At 40.1% G+C, this 22,062-nt stretch overlaps 1 protein-coding gene across 1 annotated transcript; it reads right to left on the reverse strand.

Moving 5' to 3' along the window:
- Positions 1 to 3,975: 3,975 nt before the first annotated feature.
- CLDN1 (claudin 1) lies at positions 3,976 to 20,294 on the reverse strand. The gene is made up of 4 exons (XM_079921576.1): positions 19,787 to 20,294; positions 10,915 to 11,079; positions 8,512 to 8,596; positions 3,976 to 6,803 (listed from the first exon to the last, which is right to left on the reverse strand). Exons 1-4 carry the CDS (start codon positions 20,007 to 20,009, stop codon positions 6,641 to 6,643), a joined length of 636 nt encoding a protein of 211 aa, XP_079777702.1. The 5' UTR covers positions 20,010 to 20,294; the 3' UTR covers positions 3,976 to 6,640.
- Positions 20,295 to 22,062: the final 1,768 nt, after the last annotated feature.

The raw sequence follows: 22,062 nt of genomic DNA on the forward strand, positions 1-22,062 counted from the left end.
CCATGGACTGGCCCCAAGACTTTCTCAGAGCTGCACATCAGGTTGAGGCTTTTCCTGCAGAATTATCCTCCCTTCCTTCTCTCCTTTCACAAGTGTTAGACCAGGTTGTGTTGACTAACTATGGCCCATGGGCCAAATTTGGATCACATCCTTTTTTTTTTTTTTTCGTATGCTCTGTAAGCAAAGAATAGTTTTTGCATTTTAGACAGTTGTAAAACAAAAAAAGCAAAGAAGAATACGTAACAGAGACTATATGTATCCCATAAAGCCTAAAATATTTACTATCTGGCCCTTTACAGAAAGTTTGCCAACCCCTGTAAAGGCTTTCCTGTCTATTCCTGCTTTCTTTACCCTTGCTCTTCCACAGGAATTAGCATTCCACCTCTTGCAGTTCTAACCCTGTCTTGACATTCTGCTTCCCAGAATACTTAAACTGAGACATTTGGTCTCTGCTACTACATTAAATTATTAAAATGTAATCATTAAAAAGTAGATTAGTAAAGGGCAGAATCAGGACCAAAATCCAGGGCAGGCCTATGACTCTAACACACCAGACTTCTTTAAGGATAGTTTTGAGAACACTAGAATGAAAAATTTGGAAGATAATAAAATATTCAATAATGGGTAAAATAGATTTGGTTTCTACTTTTATTGCCTTTTTAACCTAGTGATTATAGGTATCAACTTAAATGTCCAAAGACTGGGACGTATTTTCAACTTGGTAAGTCATATGAAACAAATGTTTGACTTCTCTCTTCTTTTGAAGACACTTTCTTCCCTCTAGATTTCCACACTCCTGCCTTTTCCCACTGTCTACTGGTCATCTCTACTTGGATGTGCAATAAGTATCTTAAACTTAACATGTCCAAAATAAAACTTCTGATTTTCTCTTCATACCTACTCTCCTGTAGTCTTCCCTCTCTGGTTTTTGGCAGCTCCATCCTATCAATTGTTTGGGCCAAAAATCTTGGAGTCATCTTTGACTCTTATTTTAACATGACATCTCACATCCAGTCAATCAGCAAAACTGGCTGGCTCTATTTTAGAATGTTATCCAGATTATAACCACTTCTTACTACCCACTGCTATCACCAAGCCACCTCTTGCCAGAATTATTGGTAATATCCTTCTGTCTGAACTCACTGCTTTTCTCCTTGCCCTCCTATAGTCTATTCTCAACACAAAAGAAAAAAATACATCTTAATTTAGATCTTGTGCCTTCTGTGCTTAAAACCTAACACTGTTTGTTCTCTTTACTTAATAGTAGATGAAGTCCTTACAATGGTCCACCATGCCCTATACGATTTAGATTCCCCTTCTCTTCAAGACTTCATCTCTTATTACTCTCTTCTAGCTTAAAGCATTCCAACTACACTGGCCTCCTTACTCTTTTTATTCCACTTTTGAGCATTTAAACCTGCTGTTTTTTAGGAATGTTCTTTCCCCTAGATAATTGATTTGCTTCTTATTCTCCTTGATATTGTTTCTTAAACATCACCTTTTCATTGAGGACTTCCATGACCTTATTATTTTAAATTGTTACCCTCTTCCAACCTTCCCAGTCTTGCCTACTTTAGTTTTTATCTATACGGTTTATCACCATCTAATATACTATATATTTAGCATGTTTATTTTACTGTCTATGTTCCCATATAGAATGTAAGTTCTAGGAGCGAAGGGTTTTTTGTCTGTTTTATTCATGGTGGCTACGTTGCACAAATCCAGGTCCACCATTTCCTTTGTGGCAGAAAATACTTGGCAAATATTAGCTTCTTAAAAATATTACTAAATGAATGAATGAATGTTTATGAACTCTGCATGGTAACAGTATATTACTATACACTTGAATGGAAAACAAAAAGAAATCAAAATTATTTTTACTATGTGATACTATGAAAAAAAAGTAAAAAATAACAACAGGGCTTCCCTGGTGGTGCAGTGGTTGAGAGTCCGCCTGCCGATGCAGGGGACACGGGTTCGTGCCCCGGTCCGGGAAGATCCCACATGCTGCGGAGAGGCTGGGCCCATGAGCCATGGCCACTGAGCCTGGGCGTCTGGAGCCCGTGCTCTGCAACTGGAGAGGCCACAACAGTGAGAGGCCCGCATACCGCAAAAACAAAAACAAAAACCCACCAACAAACTCCAAAGCTTATCTTTGGGAAAGAAAAGGCTGCTAGAAAAGATCACATCAAATTATTAATAGTTTTGCTTTTGAATAATATGGCTGTTACAATCTTTAAAATAATTATTTCTACTTCTCTATATTTTTCTACTTCATTATTAATACATTTTAATTTTATTATCAGGAAAAATAAATATTGTGGTAAAAAATAATTTTCAAAAATAGATTCTTTTTTCCTTGCTGTATTAGAGGTCATTTTTCTTTCATGTATTCCACTCCCATCTCCAAGGAAATATTCTCTGCTACCCCTGACCCTTGTTTCAGATGTCTGCTTACTTCAGGTCTCTCATAGGCTGTTGGACTTTTTATAGTTAGGCAGCAGCAATAGACACCTGGGGAAAGCACAACGTTAATGGAAATAGGAAACTTACTGGACAAAACTGATTAAAAGGAAAAAAGCCCCTTTGGGAGAAGAAAGTGCTCTGGTCCAGGTCATCTCAGCTAAGAAATACTTGTCCAGTTTTCAAACTTTATCTTTCCCCAACTGGTTAGAGTGTGTGTGTGTGTGTGTGTGTGTGTGTGTGTGTGTGTGTGTTTACTTTTTCTTTTTGGGGGAACAGAGAATAAAAGCAATAAATCATGGAAATTATTACATAAATAAAATCAAATCACAGAAATGTTATTCAATTAAAAATAAATGTAGCAAGATTATACTTTGGCTAAGGACTTTCCTGAAATTATCATATAACAAAGGAAAATAACTCAGTGATTATAATACGATAAACACTTATACTCTTGAGCTAATATTATTTGTTAAACAGAAAGCTGTTCTTTAAACGAGAATTTGCTTTGTATTAATGACTATTGGTGGTGACTTAAAAAATAATAGAAAATGACAAGAAAGAAGGTTATTTGCCAAAGAAATATGATAACAGCTTCTGAAGACCATCTCCGTTTAACTCCTTCCCTCCTCTCACCAAAACAAACAAACAAAAAAACCCCTAAAACCAGAAAATAGAACCATAATGTTAGAGAAAGGGTAGGAGACGTCAGAAATCTTATACCTGAGCCACACTCAAAAGGAAGAAAAAAACCCATTACCAGATTTTCCTAGTATTAACAACAGGCTTTAAAAGGTTGGAATGTGGGAATGGTATGGAGTTTTCCCTGGACCTGGGCACGGATGCACATAGAAAGTACTAATTGATGAGTAGGAGAAATGACATGGTTTGCAGGACAATGGCATCTATAAGGAGGAGCTCACACAGAGGGGGTGTCTACTTCGTATGACTGACAATCCAGGTTTTCTCTTAAGAGTACTTGTCAGGAGCACTTAGGAATTGTATTACCTCTCAAACTTCATGGGCCTGGACCCCTCCTCAGAAATTTAAATTCTGTAGAAAGAATGGGGATTCTGATGCATCTGCTTAATTTAAAGGGACTGAGAATAATCTTAGTCTCTCACCCTTAAGGCTAATGTCCACATAGAGCTCCACATAGAGCTGCAATCCTTTGTTTACAAGCCTGTCTCTTTAATATGTAAATTGCTTACAGAGAGGTTACAACTAAGGCTTTATCAATTATTGATATTTTCAGATAATAGGTGAATGAGTTTCATCACTTGCTTTCCTAAGAAGTAGTTTTGGTAATAGTCATTACAAAAACAATAATGGATTTCTGGCTGTCCTTCTCTCTTCCAACTTGTGAGAAACACAACTGCCTTAAGCTTTCACGATGATTTACAGTTGGTGATTTTATCCCTTAGTCATTTACTGTAGCATGTCCCCTTTCTATGCATGGGGAAAATGAAGTAACGTCTCCTGACGTTCTCTTGTATCACCACCCTTGACGAGGAAAAGCATAGTTGGAGAGAAATAGGGCATTCCAGTGGGTGGAGCCACTCAAAAAGTTGACAGGTGGTGGTACAGAGGCACCATAGCTCTTTTCTAGTAACACATGGTGAGTCAGATCCTATCCCGAGCCATCTCTTCTTCCAAGCATGGCAATCTTGAAATAAATGATTAAAAAAAAAACAACAAAAAAACCAAGGGTTTATTTTTATATTAAAAAAAACACAATTTATTGAAAAAGAGTAACACTTTATACAAGTTCCCATTACAAAACTCTAAAATACCTATTTGTCTGTTTCCAGGTATGGTAGCAGAGTACAAAAATATCAAAATTGGATAAATTTCGGTGTAACCATTCTGTTGGCCATTTTGGACTATAGATTTCAGAGTTTAGCAACTAGTAACCACATGTATTTATACTTGCCCATCATTAGGATCTATGTAGGTAGCAGAAGTTCTTTGAATTACACATTCTAGGAGCACAGACTTTCAGGTTTGGAAGACACACTAAAATTTACTAGGTTCAAATCATAGGATGCAGTCCTTTGGATAATTTCCCCTATATGGTTTCACTATGAGTTACATTCCCAAACTACCTATCCTAGCAGTGTTAGCTGCCAGCTAATAGCAATACCTCTGATAACATCGCATAACAGATATCCACCTTGTATACCCTCGCAAGTTACTAAAAGTAAAAAAATCTTCCATTCTTTGGTTTGCCAACATGTACACTTCTGTTTCACCCATTACATCTGCAAACTTGTCCTAGGTCAAGTCCGCATTCCTGAAAGGAGAAAAGCTTAGCCACAAAAAGCATCAGGCCATAGTGACTGAAGAAAACTAAGACTGCCCCAGAATCCTTTTCACTTAGTAATCTGAAATTCACTTTAGTGTCTCATCACTCGAGAGGTTGGTTAAAGCAAGAAACCTATTGCTTACAGTTTGTCTCTTTTCAGTCATTTGAAAAGTAATCCAAAACCTATGCACTTAAATTCCTTAATTCTTTCCCTTAGTATAATACTTTTTACCTCACAAAATCACACTTACATGTATCCCATCTCACTGGATCCCCACAACAGCCCTGAGAGGTAGGCAGGTCAGGAAGTACAATCCTCTTTTTATAAGTGAAGCAGTAAATCTAGGGCAACCAAGTGCCCTGCCCAAACTCACACTGTAATTGAGAGCACCAAGACTCACATCAGGTCTCCAGACACCAAAGTCAACACCCTTCCCATTACATCATTTTGCTCGAGTGAAGGAGCATTTTCCACAGACTGGAAAACTAAGGGCAATTGTTAAAACGGAACAGAGCACCAACAGCATGGTGGCCACTGCTGAAAGGAAGGAAACGGGCCTGTGGAGAAAGGAAGGTGCCGAACGATGGGATGCCTGCGTGTAGGTTTGGTTCAATGACTTCTTAACAGACAATTTAGCAAACAGAGACACTACTTAGGCATATTTCATGTTCAAAGAATGAGCATAATATCAACTAATTAATACTTACACCGCTCTAGCAGCTGGTTAAGTATCATTATCTCAATTTCACAGATGGGAAAAGAGGAGAAAGATTAAGAGACCTGCTTACAGCTACAGAGAGAATATTTGTCATCAGGCTGTCACTACAGAAAGTCTAGCACTTCATTCAGACAAAAAGGTCATCCCTCTCTGGGACGAGGTAAACTATACGAGAAAACAATACAATTTGAGGAAGGGGACAAGAAAAAGGTAGTTTGGGAGGATCTACAACTGTGAATAAGTAGGTCAAAAAATTCAATCAATAGAACTGTGTCACAACACTTGGAAAAGCAGCACACAGCTCCTCAATGGGACAAATATTTTCAAAGCAAACAAGTGTGTTACAGGTCAGAGTACAGGGAACATATGGGAAGGTCAACAGGAATATACCATCTGGTCACACAGAAAGATCTGCTCCCAAAACTCTGATCTGTAAGAGATTCTTACCGACTTTAGGAATTACACTGTAGGCATATAAACGTGTTATCAGAATCGAGAGTTAAGCCCAATCTCACAAAAAACAAAGTCATGAAGGATGACTGAATGGTAACAGAGCAAGCGCTATAAGATCATAGTAAAAAAAAAAAAGTATGATACAAACATATGAAAAGGGCACATGTGAAGAGCTGAAATAATTCATACTTGGTAAAGTAGGTCAGGTCTTCTGTGAAAGACATTAAAAGCTGATGAAGGAGGGTAAATGATATTTGACCTATTATATATGTATACATAAAGAAAGAAGAGAAGAATACCAAATAAACTACTTATTTAATCAATATAAATATATTTTTCTTTTTTTAGATATATTTTAAGAATGCTGGTACCAACATAATGAGGTTTTACTACCTAACTTTTTTATAGAAAAACATGTACATATCTATATATATTTAAGGAATGCCCTCTCCCCACATTTGAGATGATGACTCAGTGGGAAGCAGTAATACAAATAGAAAAGGCTTCCCTCTTATATTGAGGAAAGGAGATAAAATAAGACTATGTCATTTTTAGCAATGGGTATTTAACAAAATATGTTCTTTTGATAATACCACAGTTCAGACTACAATAGTCAAAATCTAAGACCTTAACGCCAATACAGTATTTCAATGTTCATTTTCTGATTGTTCCAACAGGGTTGTCTCCTTTGGCTTCTGTGTCACACGTAGTCTTTCCCACTGGAAGGTGCAGGTTTTGGATAGGGCCTTGGTGTTGGGTACGATGTTGCTTTCTGGGGACAGGAGCAGCAAAGTAGGGCACCTCCCAGAAGGCAGAGGGAAGCAGCAGCCCAGCCAGTGAAGAGAGCCTGACCAAATTCATACCTAAAAAGAAGAGACAATGTATTTGCTTAATCAGTGAATCACTGGAAACTTCTCTAATATAATTAAAGAATGAAATCAATATCACACTCATTATATTTTTTCTGCTGAAAAAAAATCCCCCATGATCCCTTTAAGTTCTGCGAAGTACTTTAAGGTTTGTGGACACACACACGAGCATGTTCACATTGCAGCTGTTGACAATTTGCAACAGTAGATCAGGCAATGTGGCATGCAACGCCAGGTTAATTATACAAATAGTTCCAAAGACTTTTTCATGTGTAGGAGACTTGTAAAGCATGTTTATATATACCTGGGAAGTCAGGTTTGGACAATGGTTCCTAGGCTAAAACTTAACAAGTCATGCTATCACCAAGTAGCAACCAAATTCTACAAAGAAACTGCTAGAGGGTGTTGGAGACAGAGTTTTCAATAGTCAATCACTGATAAGCACTGAAATCTGAAATTTATGGTTTTGTGAAAAAGACTTCTAATCAGCTCATAGATCATTCTAGGTTAAGTTGATCCAGGTGGATGTATGAAGCCATACTTCTGGGGAGAAGATCTGTGACTGATGGTGGACAATAAGGAGAGAGAAGGGCTGGATCTAGAGTTATAAGGCCTGAGTTTGAATTCTGATGCAAACTCTCAACTGCTAAACTGTGGGCCAGTAACTCCTCTTCTCAACCTCAGCTGCTGCTTCTCTTAAAGCAGGATGATTCCATCTGCCTCACTGGACTGCTTTCAGAATCATGTGAGACAATGTAAATAAGTGTACGGTGCCTAGTAATTTATAAAGTGCTTTCATATCCATTACTGGTAAAATTTTAGCCTACTGACCTCCAGCAGATTCTGTCCTTACAGCGTAGATCTTATGGGATGGGTCCCAACACAATCACTGCAGTATGTGTTCTCCTCTACGTGGGTGATTTTATACAAAGAAGCATACCTTATCTCTCCACCACTGGGATTTTTCATCCATTCGTCTTAGCGCTCAACAAACAATAATTACATCTTAACATTCTGACTCAGAATATAGTTATTCGGCTTTAAAGATGTGAACACAGTGAGACAAAGAGCCGTGTCTCTGATCAAAGGGTGTCATTACGTGAGAGCCAAGAGTCAGCCCTTTAACTTCCACAACTTGCAATATTAAGAAGGATGACCTTTCTAAAGTTATTTTTATGGTTGTGATGGAACACAATATTTCAAAGTGCTAACTTTTCTTTTTCATAAATAAATTGTTTTTTCATAAACAGGATTAAACCATTAGAAATGACATTATTTGTTAACCTCTACAGCAGTACTATTTTTGCAATCAGTCATAAATTGTGTTTAGTTACAAATAATCACAAGTGTTAAAAGTTTCAGAATACACTTCAAAAATAAAATTTCAAACACGTTGGTATCTTTATTCATCTTAAAAACATTTTTTAAATATGAAAAAAGGTCCAGCATACACTTGGAAAGTATACAGCTTAGAACTTTTCTACTTCGAAGTTCATTTTGTTATCAATACAGGCTGTTAAAGCAATGATCAGACTATTTTTAACATGAGGCACAGGCCATTCAAATTATTTTCAAGTTTGACAGAAGTTCCATAAAATTCTGGATAGCAAATCTGGGAAGCTACGGCACAAGCTGGACTTTGCAGAACACTAAAAGGGTATTTTCTCAGAGAACAAACTATTTTAGGAGTGAACAGCATTACCTGGCATTGACCGGGGTCATGGGGTCATAGAATTCTTGAACAATTCTATTGCCATACCATGCTGTGGCAACTAAAATAGCCAGACCTACAGAAATTCAAAACAAAAGACTGTTAATCACTATGGAACACTGAGCATAAATATACGGCTCATTAAATTTACAAGTATTTTACAAGAATTAAATCTCATCAATAGTGCTGACATTTTTAATTTAATCCATTTTAATTCAGACGACTTTAATTTAGGGAGATTAGAGGTTCAGACATGATTTATTCTAAGTATTCTCTTAAGACAGATGAAAATATTAGGTGGGAGTTAGGCATAGTTTATAATGTTCATGTCATTTTATTCACTTAGAGTTGAAGGTCACCGGCACAAACAACATTCTGTTGGAAATATTCAGCAGGTTCATGTCATTTAAGATCTCTTTCAAATATATTGTTATACATCACTGTGTTAGACTACTTTTGGTAAAACCAAAGTCCTTATTAGTAAAGCTAGTCACTTACAATACAAAAGGGAAGATGAAAACCCTTCTACATTCTCCTTGACCAAAACTCAAAATTCACATTTCTTTTTTTTTTTTTTTTTTTTTTTTTTTTTTGCGGTACACGGGCCTCTCACTGTCGTGGTCTCTCCTGTTGCGGAGTACAGGCTCCGGACGCGCAGGCTCAGTGGCCATGGCTCACGGGCCCAGCCACTCCGCGGCAGGTGGGATCTTCCCAGACCACCGGGGCACGAACCCGTGTCCCCCGCATCGGCAGGCGGACTCTCAACCACTGCGCCACCAGGGAAGCCCTAAAATTCACATTTCTGAAGAATCAAAATGAAAGTAAATAGCTAGATAGCAGGAACGAGTAGGACCTGTCTCAGAGTGCACTAGATCACCTGAACTCCTACAGCCTCACTGGCCAGATGTGCCAGGTCTTGCCATGAGATTCGCTGTAGTGCCACATCAGATCAATATGTGCTGAACACTCACTTTCTCATGCCTTTCACATTTCAGTAAGGCCAGAGAAACTACTTAGTCAAAATAACCCACTCTACCATTCATAAGAAGTATACAACACCTTGATTTTTCTTATCCAAAGAAATTAAATAACTTCTTTTTATAGCCATTCTAAAAATTCATCAATTTAGACTGATTAAATATTTCTATGCTACCCCCTCTGCTCCCTTCCTCCTACAAAAAAAGTGGTCCAACATAATTGCCTCTAATACTTGAGAGAAAACACCATTGCTTTGGCTGCTCAAGCAGACCGTGCAAGTGCTGTAGAACTTGCACGCCTCACTCCCTAGGAAGTCCCTGAGACCGGGGAAGTGATGTACCGGAGTTACAAGAAGGCAAGCGGAGGAAGGGTCCTACACAGTAAGTGCATTCACAGCCTGTGATGTAAAATCAAACTGTTGGGAATAAAATGCTATCTAGGATTAATTTGAATAAACTGTAACCAAACCTTTAGCAAAGCCTCAGGCACTCTTCCTTCATTATTGATGAAATCCACATACTTTTGTTAAAGAGAAAATGAGAAAAAAGTCTAATTCTAGTGTTTCCTAGTGGTAGATTATATCACTGGTGTTGTTACTAGTATATATAATAGTCTATTGTTTTATATATAAACACAATCTTATTTAATATAAACCTTATTATAAGGCTTTACAAGTGACCTGTCCATGTCTTCTTCTGGCTTTCATTTTCTCAAAGGTCACATATCAACACTTGAATAAAGCAATACATACACATTCATTTTCTATGGAAAATGTAATCTCACTCTTTTGTCAAGGTTTTTTTCCAAGGCCTTTCTCTATTGTTTTCTTTCTTAACTCATTTACTCTTATTCCTTACCATTCCAACATTTCGCCTCCATTCCAACTGACCTTTCTCTTCACTGATCTATGGGTACCACCTGTTTATTCTGGAGTCAGATCTGCCCACGTGGAATGATGCCCTCATTTTCCTCCAATAATCCCAGTCTCATTCATTCCTCACACACCTGTATGATTGACACATTCTTTATGTTCTCTCTCACCATTCCCCATCTTTCCCACATAGCATCGGAAGAGACACTACAGAAATTTTCTGAATTACACAGAATTTTTCCTCAGTGTTTGCTAGATAGAAAAATCTCTCTTCACCTGGGGAGAATGGTTCTACCAACCAGTTGGCACCTGAAACCTCAAGGAATAGACCTGTCCACTGTGAATACAGATTTTCATTCGGTTCCTATTTGAGAATGTGAAACTCAAATGGACTTAAGGTTCCTATGTCTTCAGATTTTAAAGGAAGTGAATTCAATCGATTCAAGTGCCACAAATCCACCATAATCTCAGGAAAGCAAAAACTATACCTTAACCCATGTCAGAGAGAGTTTAATAAGGTCTAAGGGGGACAGGGCCTCTCTTACCTGAAATAAGAAAGATCACGCCCCCAATGACAGCCATCCGCATCTTCTGTGCCTCGTTGTCTTCCAGGCACTTCATACACTTCATGCCGATAGTGGCCACAAAGATGGCTACTAGTCCCAGCAGGATGCCAATCACCATCAAGGCACGGGTTGCTTGCAGAGTGCCTGACAGAAAACATTTTAGAACATGTAAAAATCACGCCTAGACCAACAAGAGAAGAGTGGTAGAAGACCGAGTATATTTCAATGTTGTATGGAAGAGAGAAAATCTAACAGGAGTCAGGAGACTCTGCTTCTAGGGATGTTTCTGCAGGTAACCAACACAGTTTCTTCTCCAGAAAAACAAATACCTGGCTGAATGATGAATAAGAATTCCTCCAGCTCTAACAGTTTATGTTTTCAACATTAAACTCAAAATCCTCTGAAAAAATAATTAATGATTTGGTTGAATAGGTTTAGCTGAACTAATACATTTTTAATCCTTACTAATGGAGTTTTTAATTCTGAAATAACAATCATATGTGTTATCCTTAATGTTAAAGCATTTATAATTAAAATGGTTTACAATATATCTTGGTAATAGTCAATAGCTTTATACTCCACTCATCAAGCTGCAGAAAATCTGGGTGGGTGAACTTGGAAGACAACTAGTGAATTTCTCATAGATTATCATGGCTGGATAAGCAACACTTGTATCTCCAGTGATGCGGGTGGGGTGGGAGATATGAACACCATTTTTTTAGAACAAAACATAATAGCCTTTGAGATGTTATTTTGGAACATAGCAGGTTTATATTCGGAGATATCACCAGTTTTTAAAACTATTTAAACTGCTATATTGTAAAATAGCAGATAATTCAATGTAGTATTTCTCAGGATTCCACTAATTTTCTAATTTCCTGTTATTGTCATTGGCATACTAAGTCACGATCAAATAGATAGGGCCAAGTTTGAGATTATGCCAGTAAGTATCTTAAAGAGTAAAAAGGTGATACCATCACTGTGGTGTAAAGACACACAGACTTTCAAAGAAAAAAGAGCTGAAACTACGCTGGTTAGATGAGTTTGATTAATTCTATCTTTATTTCCTCCTTCAAATAAAGATCATTATCTCTTTAACAGTGTTAACAAGTGACAAGTCTTTTTGCATATATAAATATTTACATTGTAACTAAGCATGCTATCTTGGGTGAGCTACTTATTATTCTTTGGGACCATCTTTTTATTATGTAAAGTGTGAATGACAGTTATCTCTAAGGAGAAGTTGGAACAATTAACTTCTTGATGGTCTTCAAAAGTGGCTGACATAGGGCTTCCCTGGTGGCACAGTGGTTGAGAGTCCTCCTGCCAATGCAGGGGACACGGGTTCGTGCCCCGGTCCGGGAAGATCCCACATGCCGTGGAGCGGCTGGGCCCGTAAGACATGGCCGCTGAGCCTGCGCGTCCGGAGCCTGTGCTCCGCAACGGGAGAGGCCACAACAGTGAGAGGCCCGTGTACCGCAAAAAAAAAAAAAAAAAAGTGGCTGACATCATGGAAAGGTTTTATATCTCACTCTCTATTGAGACCTAGGCTCAGGGTCAGTATTTTCAGGGTTGAGAACCTAGGCTACAAATCATAAAGACTAAAGATTTCTAAAACTTCAATTTTAAATTGTTAATTTTTCCATCCTTGCCATAACCAGGCAATCTATGATAAAATCATAGTAACCACTTTCTGAAAGTATCAAAGGCATTTTTTTTAACTGCATTTGAGAGATATTTTGGAAGTCAAGATAAATTTTTACTTGATTCAATTAAAATCAAATCATAGGCACTTCCATGCTCCCCTCATAGATCTACTTCCCCATAAATGTGTGTGCTCAAGTGTGCACCCTACCCACACACTTACTGTAAGATTTCAGGGTGGTACAAGAACTCCTGAATCAAAACACAGGTTTCATGGACCATGGGTTTGTGACACTTCTTCCTTGGAATCACAAACCATACTGTTGCATGAAGAGGAAAATACTAAGGACTCCACAGTTATGGTGTGTCCTTCCTTTTGGTTTACTGACAGTTTTTGCAAAGACAGTCATTACTTAGAAGGAAAATAAAAAATAACTAAGCTCTTATACATAACACAGATTTCAGATTTGGTCCTAAGTTCCACTTAGAAGGAAAGCATTTCAAGCAAACAACACTGGAAGAGGAGATACTGAAAGTCACAATGATCCACGTGGAGGACAGGGGGACCACCTGTCCATTTGCCAAGGACTCTCTCAGTTTTAAAGCTACAAGTCCTGACTCCTGAGAAGGTCTTCAACCCTGGACAAACTGGCAAAGCTAGTCACTACTGGAGGATGGTAGGGTGTAAAAGTAAAATGAGGTGGGTTAGCAAGGTAGGCAGAAGGCATTTATCATGTAAGACTTTGCAAGCTAGGGGAAGGGGTTTGGAGTTTATTCTAAGTGTGATCAGAAGTCACTGGAGGGTCTTAAAGAAGAGGTGACAAGATTTTTACTCTCTGTCTTCATATGATAGCCCTTCAAGTACGTATAGCCCCTTACATCTCTCACCACCTTTTGCTTTGTTTGTCCATTAAGCTCAGTTTTCCAACCCTTTATTCACCACTGTGGTTGCTTTCTCTGATCTCGAAGTTTTCTACTTTGTTCGAGTTATAGGGCCCCAAACCAGACCCAGCTTCTATAATCATTCTGATCTGTGCTTCATGTGAAAACAGCAGGCCACCAGCCCAGCAGGTCTAAGCACTTGGATCACAAGGTTTACTCTTCACGAGGAGTCTGCTGGACCTCAATCTCCTGAGTCAGGCTTGTATAAAACCACCCAGGCAGGGAGCGTACATGGATCAACCACTCCAAGGCTCCACCTGCACTCGTCTGGAATTATCTCATTTTCACTGTCTTCATTTCTAAGTTTGTTCCCCTTTCAGTTCTCAAAGAAAGCACATTTAATTCATGCCCCATTTTACTCGTTCCACTACTTTTACAAAATTTCTAAGGGGGAAGGGACAGATATTTTGTTCCGTGTGCTACAAACCCTAGTATGTTTTATTTCTTTATAGAACAATGTATCATTTTCATAACACACAAAAAATCATGGAGAAAATGGGGGAAAAACCTATACTCAGGAATCATGTCAACCATATAGAGCAAGGGGATCATGTTTTGTTTTGAAAAATATGACAAAGCAATAGTGTTATTTTGTGAAGCAATTTTTTTTTTTTCATTTACGTCCTGGTATCCACTGACTTAGGAAATGTCACAAAATCTCATCTTGCATCACTGGAGACGTCTGGATGAATTCTTAACTATAGTGATATGGGGGGGGGAAATGTAAAAAATACAAAAAAAAAGGCTGAGAATCATAACAGCATGAAAACTCACTAGTTGGGCGTATGTAATGGTGAATTACAGATCAAAGTAAGCAAGTGTTGTATTACAAGTTATGAGGGTTTTATGTGCAGATAGAATCTAAACTGCACAGTTTTAAGCTGGAACCATATGAATCCTTCAAATTAACGTCTTATGGAAGCCTTTTAAGTCAGAGATCTAAAATATGTAATTGTGAGCTCCTTGATGACTTGGCCAAATATTTGTTCATATTTCCATCCAAAGCACTAAGAACAGTACCTGGCAAGCTTCATGGATTACTCAATCTGTGTTCAGTGAATTTAAATTTGAACATGGCTTTATCCTTTAAAACTTCTACTATGATAGGTAAAAATACTCTTTTGTGTTAAGCTTCATCTTTGAAATAATACTGAGAAACGCCTTCCTAGAAAGCCTCAGAATACTAAAATCTTGCTACATAAAGCCAGATCTAGTTTAGATCATTAAAAGCTAGAAACTCATCTAGGGCGAAAAAATTCATACTTTTTGTTTAACCCAATATAATTTTTAAAAATTTTCTAAATTATGCATCTAATTAGCTTCCAAGATGAAGTTTTCTTCTGGTGGAACAATCATCAGTAGGGCAGAGAAGTTGAGAAATATTTGAAAGCTGCAAAATATTTTAGACTAGACAGATACAGTCTTGAACTATTATCTCTGAGTTGACCTGATCGGCTCAGATCTAGAAGCAAATATGTTCCTTTCTGGCCCACTAAATTTGCAGATACCTCTACAATATTATTATCAGCGACTAAAGAAGTTGTCTTTGGAGCAAACATTCAACAAGTTACACTATTTATCCTCATCATTATCAGCAGTACACGGAGAAGGCAGTCTTTTAATTATATTATACTTAGCTAGACTGATAATCTTGAGATTAAAGACTCCTTAAGGAGTTCTTACCACTTGCAACCTGAAAGTATAATTTGAAAACATACTTACAAAGATCTCTACTTATGAGACAAGAAATGAGTTAGAAGTTACTGATCTACTACAGTGAAGTTAATCAACATAAGCGTAGAAAGACAAGCATAGACAAGTCAGTGGAATGTTTTTTTCTAAAGCTTTTCTAAAGTTTTACTATACAAGCAGCAAAATCTCCTTTAACTACGTGACGTTCATGCTGTTTACTAGCCATATTACTCTATTATTACCCTATGATTATATATCATAAACAAAGTAGATTTTAGTTATGTCTCTATCCTCACACAGTCTCTCTTTGCATCAGTAGTTCCTTAATAAGTATTAGGCAAATAAATAAACTGACCACTGGCTGACTAGAACAAAAATCCTCTTCTCTCCTCTGCAATTAAAGGAACTCATCACAGAGTGTCACAGAACTATACTCCCATGACTTCTTCCCTTATTAAACTGCTCACTTTTGCTCAAGTTCAAAGTTTCTCAAGAGTCCTCATTGTTAGCATTTCCATTTGATTGACTATGAACTGGTGGCCGTTGGATGTGACCTTAGGACTCCAGCACAGTCAATAACTGTGGTCTGGGAAGAGACAGGGCTCACCACTTTTTCAGGATGTGCCAAGCAGTTTTGCTACCTTGTTTGTTTCTTAGAGAAATTGCCTCATGATTAAATGTACGCTTCCATGTTACCTCTGTGCCTCTTACTCATCACTCCAATCAAGGGAACCTAAACCATGCCCCTTGCCTGTTTCTACTCCATCACTGCAGTTATTAACAAAGAATGTTGGCACTGGAAGGAATCAACATTTGCATCTTACCAATCTTCTTAGCTGCATTTCTAGGAACACGGATAGGGCCTGGCTCATGTTTGTCGAATGGATGAATGAGTCATGGATTCAGCTCCCCATTCCTCCTACTCTGCCCTATTTCATAAGCGGGGAAACTACAGCCCAGAGAAATTGAGTGGATCACCACTATAAACATGGCTAGTTAGTGCAAGACCAGGGTAAGAATTGAGTACTCAAGCCTGGCTTTGGGTTTTGACTGTCATCATTCCAAAAGTCAGAACTAATTCTTGAAACGGATCTGAACACAAATGGCCCCTTAAACACTCTTGGTTCAGCAGGCATAATGCAGTCTAGGGAAGTGTAAGCGGGTGCCCTCCTCTGCCTGTGCTTCAAAGACTGTCCAAGTCAGTGATTTTGTTCTTTGATTGAGCGTAACATCATGGTGAGAGTGCTGGGAAACTTCACCCACAACCAGTACTTATTAAAGCACACCAACACACATGTGGATTCATGCAAAGCAAGTTGAACAGCCTAGAGGAACTTATAAACAAATTACAGAATCCCAAGGCTAGATGAGACTTAGAGAAAGTCTAGCCTAACCTCCCATTTGTCTGGGACTTGGATTTTTCCCTACAACATTCCTTCAAAACGCTTACTTATTCCTCTGCTTTCACACCTCCCACCATGCAACCTCCTGGGGCAACCCAGTCTTTGGACAGCTCTAGCTATTAAAGTCAAGCCAGAAGAAGCAATTAACTAAGCACATGAAATAGGCACTAGCTTGCCAAAAGTTTGAGAATTGGATCAAAACAAGGCAAGATGTACAGTTTAATCAAGAAAAGTCGACTGCAACTCTATCTGACACTCTTTTTTGTATATTCCAACTATCAGTCATCAATGTCAATAAACATCCATCCTTGGATGGAAGTGAAACTGTCTCAACCATAGTAAAACCACAATCCACGGTATAAGATTTGTTTCCCCAGGAAGTTCCCCAGTTACATTTTCATAAACTGCTTTCCATTTTCACAAACTGCTTTCCTTGTTCTTGGAAAGATACAACCCTGGCTGTATCTCCTTTTGTATATTGGCTTATGCACACCGTATCCCTATAGACACGGTCATGTTCTTTTTACAGCTGAAACTAATTAGAGAAAGGGAATAAGGGATTTGACCATATCTAGCGCTACAACCTTGATAAATCCCAGAATCTCGGCCCTAAGTTGCCAAATGGGCTCCACTGGCAAAAAGAACAAGGTACAATTTCAAGAAACTTCTAGCTAAGCTTTTTACCTAAAAGCACTTTGTGGAACACAACTTGTTACAAGGAACACTGTTTATACGTACAGATAATCCTGTTCACCTCTAGATGTCACAGAACTATACCAAAACCAGCCAATGAATCACCTCCCCAGCTCTCTACATCAGGTGGGTGTGAGCACAGCTGTCCAGGTAGAGAAATGGAGACAGGTAGGTTCTCTGGCCTCCATCCAAAGACATCTAGTTAGTTACTGGCAGGTTGGAGAGGGTACAAATGAGTCAAGTTTCCTTCTGGGAATCAGTTTTGAGAGAAAGGCCTCCGCTCCACCTTCAATAAACTCTGGCTTTAACGAAAATGAAAAGAAATCTGATCTGGAGTTTAAAAAAATTCATCAGGAAGAGATCTCCAAAATGTGTATGGGGTAGAGGGAAGGTATTGTTTAGATCTGCTACAGCTTTAAAAACTGTAACAGCTACATTAATTAGGAATAAGTGAAAATAAAACATTTTAACACATTATCATGAGTAGGGATGACCTGTCTGAGTATTGACAACATGGATCAATCTGATTTCATTTGGTCCTTTAAGGCAGTTAACAGGAAACCTATTTAAACGTGTAGAAAATGAACTATTTTGATCAGAGGAATCAGAGACCTCTCTGGAATTGCCCTTAGAATGGTCTCCATCTGCCAATTCCTCAACATGACATGTCTGATACAATTCCTTACATGTATTTATCCATCCATGGGTAGATTCAATGATAATATAAAGGCGTGTACCTAATATACTCCTTATGTTTGGCATAGAAGAATCCTAATACGGTAACTTTGAAAAGCTGAAATGACAACACTGAAAAAACTACTGTATGTACACTGACTCACCAAATTCCAGAGGTACTCAAGCGGTTTAAACAGATTTGGCACAGATTTAACAACTCTAAAGTATATAGCTTTTGACTAAACCACACGCAGGAGGTGGACAAAACAACTGAAGTAAAGTTGAGCGATGACAACACTGCTTACCATCAGCACACAAAGGGGACTTGTGGGCAGGCTTGCCTGTCTAGGCAAAGACTAAGGAAGCTTTTCTTCGATTTAGTCCAAGTGCATGACAGACACAAGGTTCAGGACAACTAATGTAATATCTCAAGGAAGATACTCCAGCCATGAATTGTTATTACCTAAGTAAGTGGGAATTTAATGAGTTTCTGACAAGACACTCAAAAGCTTTTATTTTTAAAAAAAATGAAAGGAAAAAATTCCTGTCGTCTTTCCACCGTCTTTAGGACTATTTCTCTCTATATAATCCTTTCCAACCCGACAGAGTAAGAAGCCAATATCCATTACACAGAAATTCCTTTGTGGAAGGCAGAAACTCAAGAGAAGACCCGCCCTCGCTCTCCTGAACGCTGAGCTCATCAGCTGTGTCTCCTTTGTGGCATTTGTCTTCAGTGGCTCCATTCTTCCCTTCATATTATGAAGGGAGGTTATTTAGAACTTCTCTTTGTTGTCATCCTTCTTCCACCTGCCACCCACCTTCACTTTCTAAAATAACATTATACAATCTGCCTCTTCTGAACACTCTTGGCCTGAAAGCTAAACCCTCTGGAGAATCTTAAGAGGCTTCTTCAAGGGACTTCCCTGGTCATCCAGTGGGTAAGACTCTGCGGTCCCCCCCAACGCAGGGGGCCAGGGTTCGATCCCTGGTCAGGGAACTAGATCCCACATGCATGCCGCAACTAAAAGTCCTCATGCCACAACTAGGAGCCAGCATGTCACAACGAAGACCCCTCGTGCAGAGACTAAGACCTGGAGCAAGCAAAAAAAAAAAAAAAAAAAAAATTACAATTGCTCCTTTATTAAAAAAAAAAAAAGAGAGTCACGCCAGGGGATGCATACGGGCTTCCTCACACTTAGTGGCTCTTAAAAGTCAAAAGAATCAAAAGATTCAAACTCAGATGAGTAGAAGACATTAGGTTGGGACATTGCATGTAGGAATGTGATTTCTCCTATGAAAACCCACAGTAAAGATAGATTGAGAAAAAAAAATCCTACATAATAACTTTGGGATTATCTATTTAATTTTACAAACTGGAGAAGCTACCAGTCTCCAAACTTTTCAAGGCATATCATTTTCTTGACCCAACTCTACAGTTCTTCAATTTTCACAGAATCTGAGAATGTCCAGGAGAGGCCTAAGAGCTCAAGTTAGAGTTTGGCCTTCACTCGCTCCATCACCACCCCAGTCGTGGGCATGTAAGATGAAACCACACCTACAGAAAAGTGTCACCCAGGGTGTCAGAGGAAAAACAAGAGCTTAGGTCTGGGCCTCCCCTTCCCCAAGCCACAGGTCTCTCTCACTTCCTCACGGCAGAGCACATGATCAGAAGACTTGATCCACTGAAGGTTGATAGACATGTAATCACGCAACAGGGTCGTTTGGTAGCTACTACTCCAAAACGGAGCCACTGGGGGGTTGAGTCCCTGGGTCACAGCTGCGGTAGTAGGGAGTGCACTCACTGTTCAGATTCAGCAAGGAGTCGAAGATTTTGCACTGGATCTGCCCGGTGCTCTGCGACACGCAGGACATCCACAGCCCCTCGTAGATGGCCTGGGCCGTCACGATGTTGTCGCCAGCGTAGGAGTAAATCCTCCACTGGGGCAGCGCCGTGCTGACGATGGAGCCAATCCAGCCCAGGAAAGCCAGGATGAAGCCCAGCAGCTGCAGCCCCGCGTTGGCCATGGCTCGCTCGGGCTCCCGCACCGGCTTGGGGTTGGCCGGTGCACAAGCGGGAGTTTGCAGGTGCGCCCGGGGACTCCCGGGGGTGGCGGAGCTGCGCGGAGGAAGTTACTGCGGGACTGCGTTACTGCGGACCCTGCGTCGCCGCTGGAGAAGCTCTGGGTCCGGGTCCGGGGTGGAGCTGGAGTTGGTAGGCGAGAAGCAGCAGCTACTTCGGGGACGGGACTGAGACGCCGAGCCGCTGGGCGCCGCGATTTAAAGCAGCCCCGCCCCGGCCGGCCCGGCCGCCGCGCAGCTCCCCCTGGCGGTTTCGGGGCGGCTTACGGGGAAGCGAGAGGGAGAGTGGGAGCTCGCGATGGCCCACGCGGCCGTGGCCGGAAGGTCCCGCCCCCTAAGGGGGGACAGGCCGAGGAAGAGCAGGAGCGCAGAGTGTTCCCGAGCTCGCTTCCTCTCTTTTCTCCCCTAGCTCTTTTCCTCTGTTGGCCTTCCCAGGCTTTCCATTCATTCAATCTACGTTTATCCAAAAATGACTCCGTATGTCTAAACAGTAAAAACGCATAAAGATGAAAAATAGAGACCTTAAGGGGCGCACAGTTTCATTTTCAACTTTTTTCCACTATCTGATTAAAAGACATTTCCTATCTCTCTCCACCCCTCTTCCCTCCCTCACACACACTTACCTCCCTTCGGTTCAGCCTCCTTCTCCTCCTTTCCTCCCTCTGCCCCCTTCTTCCCTTCAAGATCTCTCCTAGAATCATATTTTTGCAAGGGTTGTAAGCAATCTTTATACTTTATTGATTGGGAAACTGAGACCCAGAGAAAAAAACGTGATTTCCTTAAGCTCACACAGCAAGTTAGTAGCATATGCAGTACTTGGTTCCCAGCCCACTCTACTTTCTAACTACTTCTCAGCTTGACCAAAATATATGTCCTTTGATCTATTATCATCCTTATGAAAATGCAGCCTACCCTGTCCCACCCCTACACGTGTACATACACACACACACACACACACAACACACACACCCCAGCCTCTTCCCCACAGCACTTTGTCTTAGAGCAGCGATTCATTCTCAAAGGGACCCGACCAATGGGCCTCTACTCCTCCAAAGTGTGTTTCATTAATGAATTATCAGATGCTATTCCTCAAAGGTGACAGCATCCCAAAAGTCCCCACCCCCAGCAGAAAGAGGCCTGGACTGGGATTAGGAAGTCCAGGTTCAGAAGCCGTTTTTGCAGTGACTGGCTATGGCCAACACCTCAGGTTCTAGTCTAGTTCAGCCTTTGGTTTCCCTGTATGCGTCTCTAAAGCTTTCTTCTTAGTAGTTACTCAGAAGTGTACCTCAGGTGTTGTGGTCTGGAATAATTAAAATGTTTTCCCGGCTGCTTTGTGTATGTGGTGCCAGTGTGATGGAACGAGAAGCTTCTATGTTTTAGTAAGAACAGAAACACCTGGGAGGCAGAGATAAACATGCTAAGGAGAAAACAAGATATGTTCCGATATTTACTATGGCAGGTGCCAGTTTGTAACAAGGAGGGAACAATTAAAAAAAAAATGTCAATAGTGTGAATGACAGGAGTGAAAACAACTCTACCCCTCGGGAGGTTTTGGTAATGGGGGAGGCTATACACATGTGGGGCAAGAGGAACATGGGAATCTCTGCACCTTTTGCTCAATTCTGCTGTGAACCTAAAACTGCTTTAAAAAAAAAGTCTATAAAAAAGCAAAACACCCAAAATCCTACCACCCTCACTTCCACCTGGCTGTATCCAGATATCTTTTTTTTTTTTTTTTTTTTGCGGTACGCGGGCCTCTCACCGTTGTGGCCTCTCCCGTTGCGGAGCACAGGCTCCAGACGCGCAGGCTCAGCGGCCGTGGCTCACGGGCCCAGCCGCTCAGCGGCATGTGGGATCCTCCCGGACCGGGGCACGAACCCGTGTCCCCTGCATCGGCAAGGACTCTCAACCACTGTGCCACCAGGGAAGCCCCCAGATATCTTTTGAAGGTTTAAATCCAAAGGATAAGTCTGCACAGAGATTTGGGGACTAGCAATGA

The sequence above is a fragment of the Stenella coeruleoalba genome (genome assembly GCF_951394435.1).
Source record: "Stenella coeruleoalba genome assembly, chromosome: 5".
NCBI classification, from domain to species: domain Eukaryota; kingdom Metazoa; phylum Chordata; class Mammalia; order Artiodactyla; family Delphinidae; genus Stenella; species Stenella coeruleoalba.